The sequence below is a fragment of the Oncorhynchus mykiss genome, chromosome 13 (genome assembly GCF_057628025.1).
Source record: "Oncorhynchus mykiss isolate SJ-2025 chromosome 13, ASM5762802v1, whole genome shotgun sequence".
In the NCBI taxonomy this organism is placed as follows: Eukaryota; Metazoa; Chordata; class Actinopteri; order Salmoniformes; family Salmonidae; genus Oncorhynchus; species Oncorhynchus mykiss.
Genome location: NC_143034.1, coordinates 38,525,753 through 38,540,669, shown reverse-complemented (window position 1 = coordinate 38,540,669; position 14,917 = coordinate 38,525,753). Strand labels below are relative to the sequence as shown.

Sequence of the window (14,917 nt, the reverse complement as noted above, 5' to 3'; positions counted from 1 at the left end):
GTTTGCCAAAAGGCATCTAAAAGAACTCAGATCGCCCCAGAGCGCTCAGGACCTCAGACTGGGGCTACGGTTCACCTACCAACAGGACACCAACCCTAAGCACACAGCCAAGACAACGCAGGAGTGGATACGGGACAAGTCTCTGAACGTCCTTGAGTGGCCCAGCCAGAGCCCAGACTTAAACCCGATCTAACATCTCTGGACAGACCTGAAAATAGCTATGCAGTGACGCTCCCAATCCCGATCTGCAGAGATGAATGGGAGAAACTCCCCAAATACAGGTGTGCCAAGCTTGTAGCGTCATACCCAAGAACACTCAAGGCTGTGATCACTGCCAAAGGTGCTTCAACAAAATACTGAGTAAAGGGTCTGAATACTTATTGTAAATGTGATATTTCCAAAATGTCTAAATACTGTTTTTGCTTTGTCGTTATGGGGTATTGTATGTAGATTGATGAAGAAAATTGTACAAAACAGGAACACCTTCCTAATATTGAGTTGCACCCAATTTTGCCTTCAGAACAGTCTCAATTCGTCAGGGCATGGACTGTACAAGGTGTCAAGCGTTCCACAGGGATGCTAGCCCATGTTGACTCCAAAGCTTTCCACAGTTGTGTCATGTTGGCTGGATGTCCTTTGGGTGGTGAACCATTCTAGATTCACACAGGAAACTGTTGAGCGTGGTGGTATAGGCCAAATAAGAGCTTTATAAGAGCTAACTTCAGCAGCAAACCTCCTTGGTGCTCACAGTAATGAATGAGACTTGAAATAAATGATAATGTAGGTTATCTAGGGAAGTTACTGTAAAGGGGGAAAAAATGAATCCAAAGTACAAAATAATTTAATATGAACATTTTACACATTTTACAAATACTAATCTTTTGACAGTATGTGAATAGAATAACATGTTCAGTGCATTTTAGAAAGTATTCATACCCCTAGACTTTTTCCACATTTTGTTGTTACAAAGTGGGATTCAAATGGATTTAATTGTTATTTTTTCTCAACGATCTACACAAACTATTAAGTATAAGAATTTTTTTACCATTTGTAAATAAAAATAAAACACTAATATCTTGATTAGATAAGTTTTCCAATGTTGAGAGCTTCAAGTTCCTTGGTGTCCACATCACCAACAAACTAACATGGTCCAAACACACCAAGACAGTCGTGAAGGGGGCACGACAAAGCCTATTCCCCCACATGAGACTGAAAAGATTTGGCATGGGTCCTCAGATCCTCAAAAAGTTATACATCTGCACCATCGAGAGCTTGCATCAGTGCCTGGTATGGCAACTGCTCTGCCTCCGACCGCAAGGCACTAAATAGGGAAGTGTGTATGGCCCGGTACATCACTGGGGCCAAGCCTCCTGCCATTCAGGACCTCTATACCAGGCGGTGTCAGAGGAAGGCCCTAAAAATGTTCAAAGACTCCAGACACCCTAATCATAGACTGTTCTCACTGCTACCGCACGGCAAGCGGTACCCGAGCGCCATGCCTAGGTCCGAAAGGCTTCCTTAACAGCTTCTACCCCCAGGCCTTAAGACTCCTGAACAGCTAATCAAATGGCTACCCAGACTATCTGCAGTTACCCCCCCCCCCCCCTTACACTGCTGCTACTCTCTGTGTATTATCTATGCATAGTCACTTTAACTCTACCTACATGTACATATTACCTCAATTACCTCGACCAACCTGTGCCGCCACATATTGACTCTGTACCGGTACCCCTTGTATAGAGCCTCACTATTGTTATTTTACTGCTGCTCTTCAATTATTTGTTATTTTGATTTTTTACTTAAAACGTATTTTCTTAAAACTGCATTGTTGGTAAAGGGCTTGTAAGTAAACATTTCACTGTAAGGTCTACCTACACCTGTTGTAATTCGGCGCATGTGACAAATACAATTTGATGTTAGAATCACAATTTTGGCAGCGATTACAGCAGTGAGTCAATCTGGGTATGTCTCAGAGCTGTCCACACCTAGATTGTGCAACAATTTTCAAAAATGTTCAAGCTTTGTCAAATTGGTTGTTGATTATTGCTAGACAACCATTTTCAGGTATAGCCATAGATTTTCACGCAGATTTAAGTCAAAACTGTAACTTTGCCACTCAGGAACATTCACAGTCTTCTTGGCAAGCAACTACTGTAGATTTGGCCTTGAGTTTTAGGTTATTGTCCTGCTGAAAGGTGAATTCATCTCCCAGTGTCTGGTGGAAAGCAGACTGAACCAGGTTTTCCTCTAGGATTTTGCCTGTGCTTAGCTCCATTCCATGTATTTCTTGTTTTGAAAAACTCCACAGTCCTTAACGATTACAAGCATACCCATAACATAATGCAGCCACCACTATGCTTGAAAATATGGACAGTGGTTCTCAGTAATGTTATAAAAAAAAATGAAAAAAAATTTAGCAGACGCCTAAAGTGCCTTGCTCAAGGGCACATTTTTCACCTGGTCAGCTCAGGGATTCGAACCAGCGACCTTTAAATTACTGGCCCAACTCTCTTAACCTCTAGGCTACCTGCAGTTGTATTGGATTTGCCCCAAACATAACACTTTGTATTCAGGACAAAAAGTTTTGACACATTTTTTGCAGTATTACTTTTACAATATTTACTTTACTGCATGTTTTGGAATATTTTTTTATTCTGTCAATTAGGTTATTACTGTGGAATAACTACGTGTTGTTGATCCATCCTCAGTTGTTTTCTCCTATCACAGCCATTAAACTCTAACTGTTTTAAAGTCACCATTGGCCTCATGGTGAAATCCCTGAGTGGTTTCCTTCCTCTCCGGCAACTGAGTTAGAAAGGACGCCTGTATTTTTGTTGTGACTGGGTGTATTGATACAACATACAAAATGTAATAACTTTACCATGCTCAAAGGGATATTCATTGTCTGTTTTTTGTTTTATTACCCATCTACCAATAGGTGCACTTCTTTGTGAGGCATTGGAAAACCTCCCTGTTCTTTGTGGTTTAATCTGTGTTTGAAATTCACAGCTTCGACTGAGGGACCTTACAATTATCTGTATGTGTGGGGTACAGAGAGGAGGTAGTCCTTCAAAAATCATGTTTAAAAACTATTATTGAACACAGAGGGACTTTAGCATATTTTTACTCCTGAATGTATTTAGGCTTGAAATAACAAAGGGGTTGAATACTTATTGACTCAAGACATTTCAGCTTTTCATTTTTGTAAACATTTCTAAAAACATAATTCCACTTTACGGGGGTATTGTGTGTAGGCCAGTAACAAAACAAATCTACATTTAATACATTTTAAATTCAGGCTGTAACAACAAAATATGGAAAAAGGCAAGGGGTGTGAATACTTTCCTTACTATTCATTATTAGTCCTTACAATTCGTTATTAGTATTCCTTCAAATCTGAAATTCCAGAACAGTGCACACAGGATCTTACAGTTTTAAGGTCAAGTACAAACATTGTGGTGTAATCATGCACACAACAAACAAGGCTGCAGGAAAGATATACTGTAGAAGATGCAAAAAAATAATAATTTAATCCAATAATTTGTTTACTAATTTCAATTATTGGTGTTATTCCATGAATAACAAACGTGTACTCAAGGCAACCCGAGGTCAAGTTGGTCAGTTAATAAAAGTAATAGAAAGGGATGCTGATTCATTTTCTGTCTTTTAGAATTGCTCAAGGAAAATACATTCAGATGCAGTTCTCATGCATTGACTACAATGTGTCTTTAACTGACAAAAGTGCAACTGTGAGAATGTCCTCATTATATTCCTTATACATAAATCTGTAAATGCCACACACTCAGGTGCAAAACTATTAGCACCCTTGATAAAGATTAGCAAAAAAAGACTGTATACAGTGCATTCGGAAACTATTCAGACTCCTTGACTTTTTCCACATTTTGTTTAAGGACTTTTTCCTTATTATACAATGGATAACATTTGAAAATAGTTTAAATACCCCATAATTAAAGCGAAAACAGTTTTTTAGAAATCTTAGCAAATGTATTAAAAATATAAAACATAAATAACGTATTTACATAAGTATTAAGACCCTTTGCTATTAGACTCAAAATTGAGCTCAGGTGCATGCTGTTTCCATTGATCATCCTTGAGATGTTTCTACAACTTGGAGTCCACCTGTGGTCACTTCAATTGATTGGACATGATTTGGAAAGGCACACACCTGTCTATATATAAGGTCCCACAGTTGACAATGCATGTCAGAGCAAAAACCAAGCCATGAGGTCAAAGGAATTGTCCGTAGTGCTCAGAGACAGGACTGTGTCGAGGCACAGATCTGGGGAAGGTTACAAAAACAATTCTGCAGCATTGAAGCTCCCCAAGAACACAGTGGCCTCCATCATTCTTAAATGGAAGAAGTTTAGAACCCCCGAGACTCTTCCTAGAGCTGGCCACCCGGCCAAACTGAGCATTCGGGAGAAGGGCCTTGGACCTCGTGACCAAGATCCCGATGGTCACTCTGACAGAGCTCGAGTTCCCCTGTGGAGATGGGAGAACCTTCCAGAAGGAACACCATCTCTACAGCACTCCACCAATCAGGCCTTTATGGTAGAGTGGCCAGACAGAAGCCACTCCTCAGTAAAAGGAACATGACATTCATCATGACAACATGATGAAACCAAGCTTCAACTCTTTGGCCTGAATGCCAAGCGTCACGTCTGGAGGAAACCTGTGACAATCCCTATGGTGAAGCATGGTGTTGCCAGCATCATGTTGTGGGGATGTTTTTTAGCGGCAGGGACTGGGAGACTAGTCAGGATCGAGGCAAAGATGAACAGAGCAAAGTACAGAGAGATCCTTAATGAAAACCTGCTCCAGAGTGCTCAGGACCTCAGACTGGGGCGACGGTTATGAGAGCAAAACTACAAGATTATGTTATAATACTGTTATTGCATAAAATGGTTGTTTTTTGCAACAGAATAGGGTTCTTAGAACTCTAATGTGTCTGTGTGAACTGAGAGTGGGCCTCTGGGGTTTAATGCTGATAGTAGATTTACGATGCCTTAGGTGATAAACCTAACAAGCCACATTCCATTCATGTGAGGAAGATTGCTCAAGTCTGACTGGAAGGTACGAGGGAGAGATGGTCGGGTATGGATAATGATGAAGGGAACCTTGTTTTGGGGGCCAGACTCTGGTTTCCACACAATGAGAACAGTCTTTACAGTAGATAGTCTGCTGTGAATTATTCATTTCTTTCATACAAATCCTAACCATGTGACCCATTCCACACATCTGTTGTTTGTCATGTAGACTAAGGGGGTGTATCTTTGCTATAAAAAATAGCTGTGCATCGGTGCTCCCCATCCAACCTGACAGAGATTGAGAGAATCTGCAGAGAAACATCTGTAGAAACTCCCTAAACACAGGTGTGCCAAGATTGTAGCATCATACCAAAGAAGACTCAAAGTTTTAATCAGTGCAAAAGGTGCTTCAACAAAGTACTGAGTAAAGGTTCTGAATGCTTAAGTAAATGTGATATTTCAGTAGTCTTTTTATACATTTGCAAACATTTCTAAAAAACAGTTTTTGCTTTGTCATTATGAGGTATTGTGTGTAGATTGAAGAGGGGAGGAAAAAACGATATAATCCATGTTAGAATAAGGCTGTAACGTAACAAAATGTGGAAAAAGTCAAGGGGTCAGAAAACTTCCCAAGTGCACAGTAAATATTTTTTTACATTTCTTTTTCTACTAATACAATTGCACAGAGAAAATATATATTTAAAAAAGATACAGTTCAAAATTATTGGAACCGCTAAAGATTCTTATAAAAACAAACAAAATCTGCATTAACATTCTACTTTTTAAATTAATCTCAGTTTAAATAACTGTATTGTGGTCTTCCATGGCTCCCTGATTACTTCTAAAATGAGGTAACACACATGTAAATGTATCATCAATCGCCATGGGAAAATGTGAAAAACTCACAACGGGAACAACAAATAGCTTAAAAAATAATATCCCACTTACCACTATTATGTCAACAATTAAGAGGTTTAAAACCACTGGAACGGTGGTAAACCTGCCTGATATTGGATGCATGTGTATCTTGTTCCCCACACACAGTAAGGAAGATGGTTTGGGAGGTAAAGAAAAATTGAAGGGCCAAAGTTGGAAAATTATGGAAAACTTCAGGTCACCAAGTAAGTGTTTAAATCTAGAATTAGATGCCACGTCCATGCAAATAGGCTCTTTGGAAGGGGTGCCAGAAAAACTTAATTGAGAGCAACCCACAATGGAAACCCTTGGAGTTTGCATTGGCACTTGGATTGGAACCTGTGCAAATAGAGCTCTTTGGCCACGCACAGGAGTGGTGGGTTTGGCTTCGAAATAAGAATGCATATGCAGAAAATAACCTCATACCTACTTTAAAATATGGTGGTGGATCTTTTGATGTTATGAGCTATTTTGCTTCCGCTGGTCCTGGGGCCCTTGTTAAGGTCAACGGCATCATGAACTTTACCAAGTACTGCACTAGGGCATTTTAGCCCAAAAACCTTGTTGCCTCTGCCAGGAGGATGAAACTTGGCCGCAAGTAGCTCTTCCAGCAAGACAATAGCCCCAAGCACATATCAAAATACACAAAGAAATGGTTAATTCACCACAAAATCAATATTTTGCAACGGCTCTCTGTCTACGGACTTGAACCCCAATGAAAACCTATGGTTTGAATTGAAGAGGGCAAAGGATATCAATTGAATTGAAGTGTAGACAAAGGATATCAAGGTTCTGGACAGATTCTGTATGGAGAAATGGTCTAAGATCCCTCCCAATGTGTTCTCCAATCTCATAAAACATTTCAGAAAAAGTCTGTGCCGTTATCCACGCAAGGGGGAGGGTGCCGAAGTATATTAAAAACAGGGGGGATCCCCATCTTTTTTTTAGAGAAAACAATTATTTGTTAAACAAAATCTCTTTCTCTGAGCAATTGTAGTATTTGTATTATTTCTTTTATACAGTCTTTTTTTGCCCATCTTTATCAAGGGTTCCAATAATTCTGGACCTGTCTGTACAAGTATCTCCTTTTACTCCTTTAACATTGCAATTCAAATGCTAAAGACACAATATAGATGGCAATACTTTGCATATTATATCAACAGTGATGACCCAAAATGCACAAAGGTTTCATAGTTTAGACAAATTCACATTGATTTCTTCCCATAACAATTTAGGATGGATGTTGGTTGAAAAGATGCCATGGTTTCCACCATACATTGAAAGTTCACAATCATGATTTTCCCTTCATTTCCCTTCATTTTAATACCACAAGGAGAGAGCAATGGTGTCAATAACAATGGACATTGTCATTTTAGATATGTGCATCTTCGCTGTGGACATTGTCATTTTAGATATGTGCATCTTCGCTGTGGACATTGTCATTTTAGATATGTGCATCTTCGCTGTGGACATTGTCATTTTAGATATGTGCATCTTCGCTGTGGACATTGTCATTTTAAATATGTTCATCTTCGCTCTGGACATTGTCATTTCAGATATGTGCATCCTCGCTGTTGCTCCACATCAATGCAATAAAATATTATTGCTAATTTCAATTGAGTGCACAGATTTGATGAAAACCTCCTTAAGGTGTTAGTCATTTTACCATGTGAGAAGTGTGACCAAATTAAAACTAAAACGAATCCAATTGAAAAGAAATTAGACAACAAATGCGTTGTTTATGCGGTTTACAGTCTACAAAAGTAGATTGATGGAATATCGCACAGAATGTACCTCAAGGTGCAGAGATAATCCAGATGTGCATTTTCTTGAATCCAGATTACCCCTATATCTAATAATAATAATAATATGGTAAGAAAATCCCTCACTACTCATCTGTACTAATTTAGGAACATCTTACTGCCCAAGTCTTCACAAAACCTCTCTCACAATTTTGCGACACCGCAGCCAGCTCCTGGATGAATTCTAGGATGCATTCACTTCATGTTCCATAGACCAATGTTTCACAACTCCATTTCGAGTAACACCAACAGCACACATCTTTGGTGTAGCTCCGGACAAACTCACCTGATTCAACTCATCGAGGGCTCTTGATCGTTAACAAGTTGAATCAGGAATCAGTGCTTGTCCTGGGCTACAACAAAAATGTGTACTGTTGGGGGTAATCAGGGACTGGAGTTGGGAAACACTGCATAGACTGCCAAAACATGCAGTGTCAAGATTGTGAGAAGCTGTCGTCCTTATGGGAATTGGGGGATGCTGGTCGTGACATCTCAAAGAAACTGGATGAGTGAGAGGCTTTTCTCGAACTAGAGGCCTTTTTCGATTTTAGTAGTTGAAGCATCTCGGCCAGCTGTGCCTCTACCACCGCCATGCGGCCATTAAGAGACCCGATGTCTCCCCTAAGTTCCTGCTTCAGCTCTAGGAAAGAGGCGTGCATGGTCTGTACGGGTATAGGACAGACAACCAGCTTCCCTTCTGACTGCACAGGGCTCCGGTCCTGCGGAGTGTGGGCGTCACCCACGTTATCTAAGCGCAGGTCGCTCTTAGTAATACCGCTGTCACAAGAGTCCGTCTTCTTGAGAGACATCTCATTATGGGACTTAGTCCTGTCCGGCAAGGTCTCCATGGACTCGGCCTTAGAAACGCTGCTCCACGACTCTGCTTTCACAACAGACTCCTTGAAACGACCCCAGCCCTTTTTGGTCTTTGGCGCAGGCTCTGCGGACTTGCAGCCTATGAGGTTGCCGTTTTGGATGGCAGGGGCATGAAGCATGACTCGGCTAGAGGGCCTGCAGGACAAAGACAAAGATGTGGATGAAGCTGTGGGAGTAGCAGGGCTCTCGGTCACCATGATGATGCTGGTGGAGGCGAGGACCTCATGGACCTTGGTTTGCTCCAGGTGGACAGTGCCCTTCTCCACGTCTGCTGGTTCCCCCTGACAGGTTCGCTCCACTGCCAGTCGCGCCTCCCTCTGCTGCCGGAAGCGCTGGAAGAGGCGACGGACGGGGTGGTCCGGAGGAAGGTTCAGAGGGGCCTCGTTATTCCTCTTGAGCATCTCCTCTTCCTCACGTTTCACATCACTGATCTTCCGGAACACTATCTGTAACAAGAAATCAGAACATCAGGTTGGGATCAAGCCCATCTTAAAATCATTGGGTCCAAAATGACATTTGCTACTCATCTACTCAACACTTATAGTATTTTGACTTTAAGTATTTCTTTGGACACTTATGACTTAAACATTTCTAAACTGAAGGAAAATAGCATAATGTCCCTAAGCCTCCAACATACACTACATGACCAAAAGTATGTGGACACCTGTTCGTCAAACATCTCATTCCAAATCATGGGCATTAATATGGAGTTGGTCCCCCTTTGCTGCTATAACAGCCTCCACTCTTCTGGGAAGGCTTTCCACTAGATGTTGGAACATTGCTGCTGGGACTTGCTTCCATTCAGCCACAAGAGCATTACTGAGGTCGGGCACTGATGTTGGGCGATTAGGCACGGCTCGTAGTCGGCGTTCCAATTCATTCTGATAGTGTTCGATGGGGTTGAGGTCAGGGCTCTGTGCAGACCAGTAAAGTTCTTCCACTCCGATCTAGACAAACCATTTCTGTATGGACCTCACTTTGTGCACAGGGGCATTGAAACAGGATGGAAGCACAGAATCGTCTAAAAAGTCATTGTACGCTGTAGAGTTAAGATTTCTCTTTTTACGGGAACTAAAAGGGCATATCCCTACATGGAGGGTCAGATGGTGGTGATGTCCTAAGAAAGATGTACAGTAATTATTTCATAAAGCTAAAGTGTCGGAACAATAAAGTGTTGGCATTTGGGAATAGTTAATTTGGCACTGACTAACCAGGTTTGACTAATTCAAATCTCTTTCGTGGAGAGTTTGGAAGTGGTAATGTTTAATTAGATCAAATGTAAGTAATATTGTGCAACATCATTACTATAAACATGTGGAACTGGCACGTTAGCATCGACTAGTAGGCTACTACTCCGAGGACAACTGCTCACTGCCCTAAAAATATCAGTGCAGGTTTTGTTTGTCTCATTCATTTATTTATTAGATTTTGAATGGCCAGCTGGGAGCTCACAGGAACAAGAAGTCTGCATTGTGTTTATGTAACACAGTGGTCTTTATTTAGGTGCACTCAGCACAAACACAAAGCAGTAGCGGCAAAAAGTAAAGCAGCTACCCCTCACCATAGTTATTTATCAAGGCAGTGGAAATGCAAAGTGTGACCCCTTTTAAAATGGATGAATATATTGTACCACGTTGAAATCATGGCAGGTGACACATAAAACAATACAAACACATAAATAAGTAATGTTGGGGATAGGAAACATAATCAAAAAGGACAAATCTTATATCGGTCTGCTAATACAAGACTATTAAAGGCCCAGTGCACTAGTTTTGTAAAAAAAGAAAAAAAAGAAAGAAGGGGTACACCCCTACTTCCCGCGGCTATGAGCACAGGTATGGTTTTGAGAGCATTTATTTGAAACCTTGAAATTGTATTAGTCTAACCAAGTAACTGAAATGAATTGGTTTTCTCTTCGCATCAGATATTTTAGAGTGAAGTGGGTGAGGTTAACATTGACCCAATGCCTATCTAAATGCTTTAAGCAACGCTTTATTCAAACTTGCCAGATTAAGGCGAAGCACGGGTCACAATCAGAACCCAATAACATTCCATCTCAAAGCCTGCAAATGCATCTTTAGCTGTCCATTCAAACAGGGTCGTCAATGTCTAATACACATTCAGACTCTTCTCCAAAGACTGCTCCAAAAGGCATAGACTATCCCACTGTGCAAATTACATTTGTGTATTCATAAAGCACAATCCCCTGAACAGCCAATCAGATCTTTTGTATTTTGGGCAGACCAGAGAGCTGAGATAACTGCTTGACCTGAGGAAGGATTCAGAATGGCTAAAAAGTAGTGCTGATCATAAATAATAAACAACGTCTGTTCAATTATTTGAATTCCCTTTTGTTCATTTTTTTTCTGTGAGCTCAATGCACACATTGCACAGTTTCTCTAGAGATAAATCATATCTAGCCTGAACTGTGCAATGTAGTAGGGAGTTGTAGTTTCCAACAGGCCAATATTTGATAAAAATAAATTGGCAAATATTGTACAATCCATGTGTGCAAAGCTCTGCCAAAGGCGATTCTAACATATTGACTCAGGGGTGTGAATACTTATGTAAATTATTTTTATGTATTTCATTTTCAATACATTTGCTAAAATGTCTAAACATGTTTTCACTTTGTCATTGTGGGTTATTGTGTGTAGATGGGTGATAATCAAATCAATGTAATACATTTTTGTATTAATCCTGCAACACAACAAAATTTGGAAAAGGTCAAGGGGTATGAATACTTTCTGAAGGCATTGTATCTACCTCTCCAGTATCCCTGCACATGTTCTTATTTTTTTATTTTGTATGTATTTTGTTGTACTTCAATGTTATTTTAGTACTAAATATTGATTACTGCATTGTTGGGTTTTAGAGCTTGCTAGAAAGGCATTTCACTGTACTTTTGTACGTGACATTAAGATGTAACTTTTATTTTCACGACGGTCTTCATCCATAACCATTCGTTTATACGGTAATCGTGCCCGCTCTACAGCTGTAGAGTTCCATCTTCAACAAATTACAGCGCTACAATTACTCACCTGTAATATGTCTAAATCATGGCTACAAAAGGTCGCCACATTGCCCATACCTGTCTCCATTTTTATCTGTCTCTGGGAATGTGGCAGATTCATTCAGTTAATATTAATTTGTTCATGACCATGATAGTATTTGAAGAAATATTTGAGAAAATGGGTCCATAGTCCATGTAGTGACAGATCAATCTCAGTATCTCGTGTTAGTAGTAAGACCTTTCTCAGATCATGATTACATGTTGTCATACAGACTGCAGAGGCTTTCCCAGAATCATTTTGACGTTAACCATGTGATCAATATCTTTATTACCCTAGTCGTTTTCATTTAGCCATTTCACCTGGTGAAATTGAATCGTGACAATGGATTAACATATATGAAGAACAAGAGAGTAGTTGGTACATAATGCTTTGTAGAGTGGATTATTGTAGCTACTTGTTTAATGTTATGAAACAGTTGGTCATGAAATCATGTAAATCAATGTGTTATTAGGAAATACAGCACAAATAATGTTGTCCACCAGATTATTGGATTAGATTTAGATTCGATTTAGACTTGTATCCCAGACCTGTATCCCACATTTCTCACAAGATCAGTAATATTGGCCGAAACTTCACCAGGAAAATCTCTGTAGAGTTTCTTTGAAAAAGACATAAGAACTTTATAGAGTAGAGGGATTATTTTTGTAAATCCTGGTGTGTAATGTCAAAAGATTTGTCCTGTGAAGCGACTGCAGAGGACGCAATATGGGGTATTGCAGGTGGAAGACCAGCACTGTGCCTCCTCAAGCGAGTCAGGGTCATTTCTCACACAGGAGATCGTTATTGCACAGTGCGGCAGAACGGGTCCCATGCAGCAGGGCTGGGTTTCAGATCGATCAGGGGAAGGGAGAGGCCATGAGAGGGATAGAGACAACGAAAGGGAAATAAAGAGGAGAAAAAGATCATGGGAAGAAGAGAGAGACTGATGATGACAGACAATACCCACCTAGTGTTTAATCAGCCTAGAGTGGAGAGGTGGTACACATAGGATTCAGTGGAGGCTGCTGAGGGGAGGACGGATCATAGTATTGGCTGGAACGGAGCGAATGGAATTGCATCAAACCATGTGTTTGATGTATTTGCCATTTTTCCACTGATTCCGCTCCAGCCAATAACACGAGCCCGTCCTCCCCAGGTAAGGTGTCACCAACCTCCTGTTATAGGATTTGTCTTTTGATCAAAAAGTTGGTGTTACTTATCTTCTTAATAGTTATGTACTTTGTAGCTGTAGTAGCAGTAGTAGTCATTGTAGCACAACATGGAAGTGGTGGTATGTGGTAGTACTATAGGTACTGTATTGTAGTAGTAAAGTATTGCCCAATACTATACAGTGAGGGAATATGATTGTAGTGTTTTTTTTATCAATGTTGGCTGGCTTCCACCATGCTGTGCTGGCAACATTGCCAGGCTCTGCTTTGACTTTGCCTTTAAAGGACAACTGTCTGACATTGGTGGTCAATATTATGAACCCTGAACTATCTGATCAGTCAGTCAGAGAGGTATGGGTTTACCTCTCAAGGGTCTAGTTCTTCTTAAGGCCTTTTTTTTTTTTACTCCAGTCACCTTTGCTCTTTGTGGATTTGAGGCCCATGCTTTCTTTTTGACCACTTCATTTGTAAAAAGATATACACATGAAAATTAATTGAATGACTGATTACAAATTCCAATTCTTGGTGCATGGACAGTGATCAAACAAGTGACTAATGTCTCTCTGTTGTAACAATATATTCCCAGAGCTTTTGTGTTCATCTATTAATCACTTTTTGTGCAAAGTCCCTTGCTGCTGCACTCAACTGAAATACTGGAGGTCTTTCACACTTCCTGTTTCTCACCTTGACCTTATGAATTCTGGTACAGAAGGGAATAAATTTAAAAAACATCTTCATGGTAAAGCAGAACAGAGAAGAGGATCTGACCATCGCCCTGAAGGAGTTCCCCCACTCACCACCTAGGTTACTTCCCCTTCTGAAATATCATGTTTTTTTTTTTACTTTATGCAAATCTCAAGGGCCGTGGTTTGTGCAACATGATTTGGAAACAATTAACATCACTAAGGGGCAGTATTTCTAACCTTAGATCTGTGGGTTTGACAAAGATTTTTATGCAAGTCTCTCACTGACATCAATGAATGATTCACGTGAAAGTAATGCATTCTTTTCCATACTTAGAATGGGGCCCCGACAATCTAGATAAAGCATTTATGAATTGTAAACCTTCTTTTACCAGGTAAGTTGATAGAACTGCGAAAAGTTATAGGGGCGAGGCTTGAGGTTGAATGAGTCATCCATAACTCTTTAATGAATATGATGTAACAGTTAAATAAAGGTGATATTAAAGATTCATGCACATCCATCTTGCAGGCACTATAAGACAAGAAGTTGAAAGCAGCTCTCTCGTCAAATGTAACAAATGTATCCACTCGCTGTACTGTATGTTGCTTCGGATAAAAGCGTTTACTAAGTTAAATATTTATATCCACAACCGGTCAAAATTTTTAAAATGCCTACTCATTCAAAGCTTTTTCCTTATTTTGACTATTTTCTACATTTGAAATATATATATTTTACCTTTATTTAACCAGGTAGGCCAGTTGAGAACAAGTTCTCATTTACAACTGCGACCTGGCCAAGATAAAGCAAAGCAGTTCGACACATACAACAACACAGAGTTACACATAAACAAACGTACACTCAATAACACAATAGAATAATCTATGTACAGTGTGTGCAAATGCAGAAGAGTAGGGAGGTAAGGCAATAAATAGGCCATAGAGGCAAAATAATTACAATTTAGCATTAACACTGGAGCATTAACACACTTGCAAAAGAGAAAGAGGAAAAGTAACAATATGGGGATGAGGTAGTTGGGTGTGCTATTTACAGATTGGCTGAGTACAGGTACAGTGATCGGTAAACTGCTCTGACAGCTGATGCTTAAAGTTAGAGAGGGAGATATAAGACATAGAGGGAGATATAAATGACATTGCCGAAGTCAAGGATCGTTATGATAGTCAGTTTTACGAGGGTATGTTTGGCTGCATGAGTGAAGGATGCTTTGTTGCGAAATAGGAAGCCAAATCTAAATGTATTTTTGGATTGGAGATGCTTAATGTGAGTCTGGAAGGAGAGGTTAATGTAGATGTAGAAAATGTAGAAAATTACAATAAAAAAAAAAAGAAAAACCCTTGAATGAGTAGGTATTT

The 14,917-nt window shown here is 40.0% G+C and overlaps 1 protein-coding gene across 1 annotated transcript in view; it reads right to left on the bottom strand.

Moving 5' to 3' along the window:
• Positions 1 to 3,502: 3,502 nt before the first annotated feature.
• Positions 3,503 to 14,917, bottom strand: part of LOC110486077 (voltage-gated delayed rectifier potassium channel KCNH1) — a 52,730-nt gene continuing 41,315 nt past the window's right edge. The window contains exon 12 of the mRNA XM_021557413.3: positions 3,503 to 9,087. Coding sequence (XP_021413088.1) covers positions 8,200 to 9,087 — 888 coding nt within the window. The 3' untranslated portion in view covers positions 3,503 to 8,199. The remainder of the gene's footprint in view (positions 9,088 to 14,917) is intronic.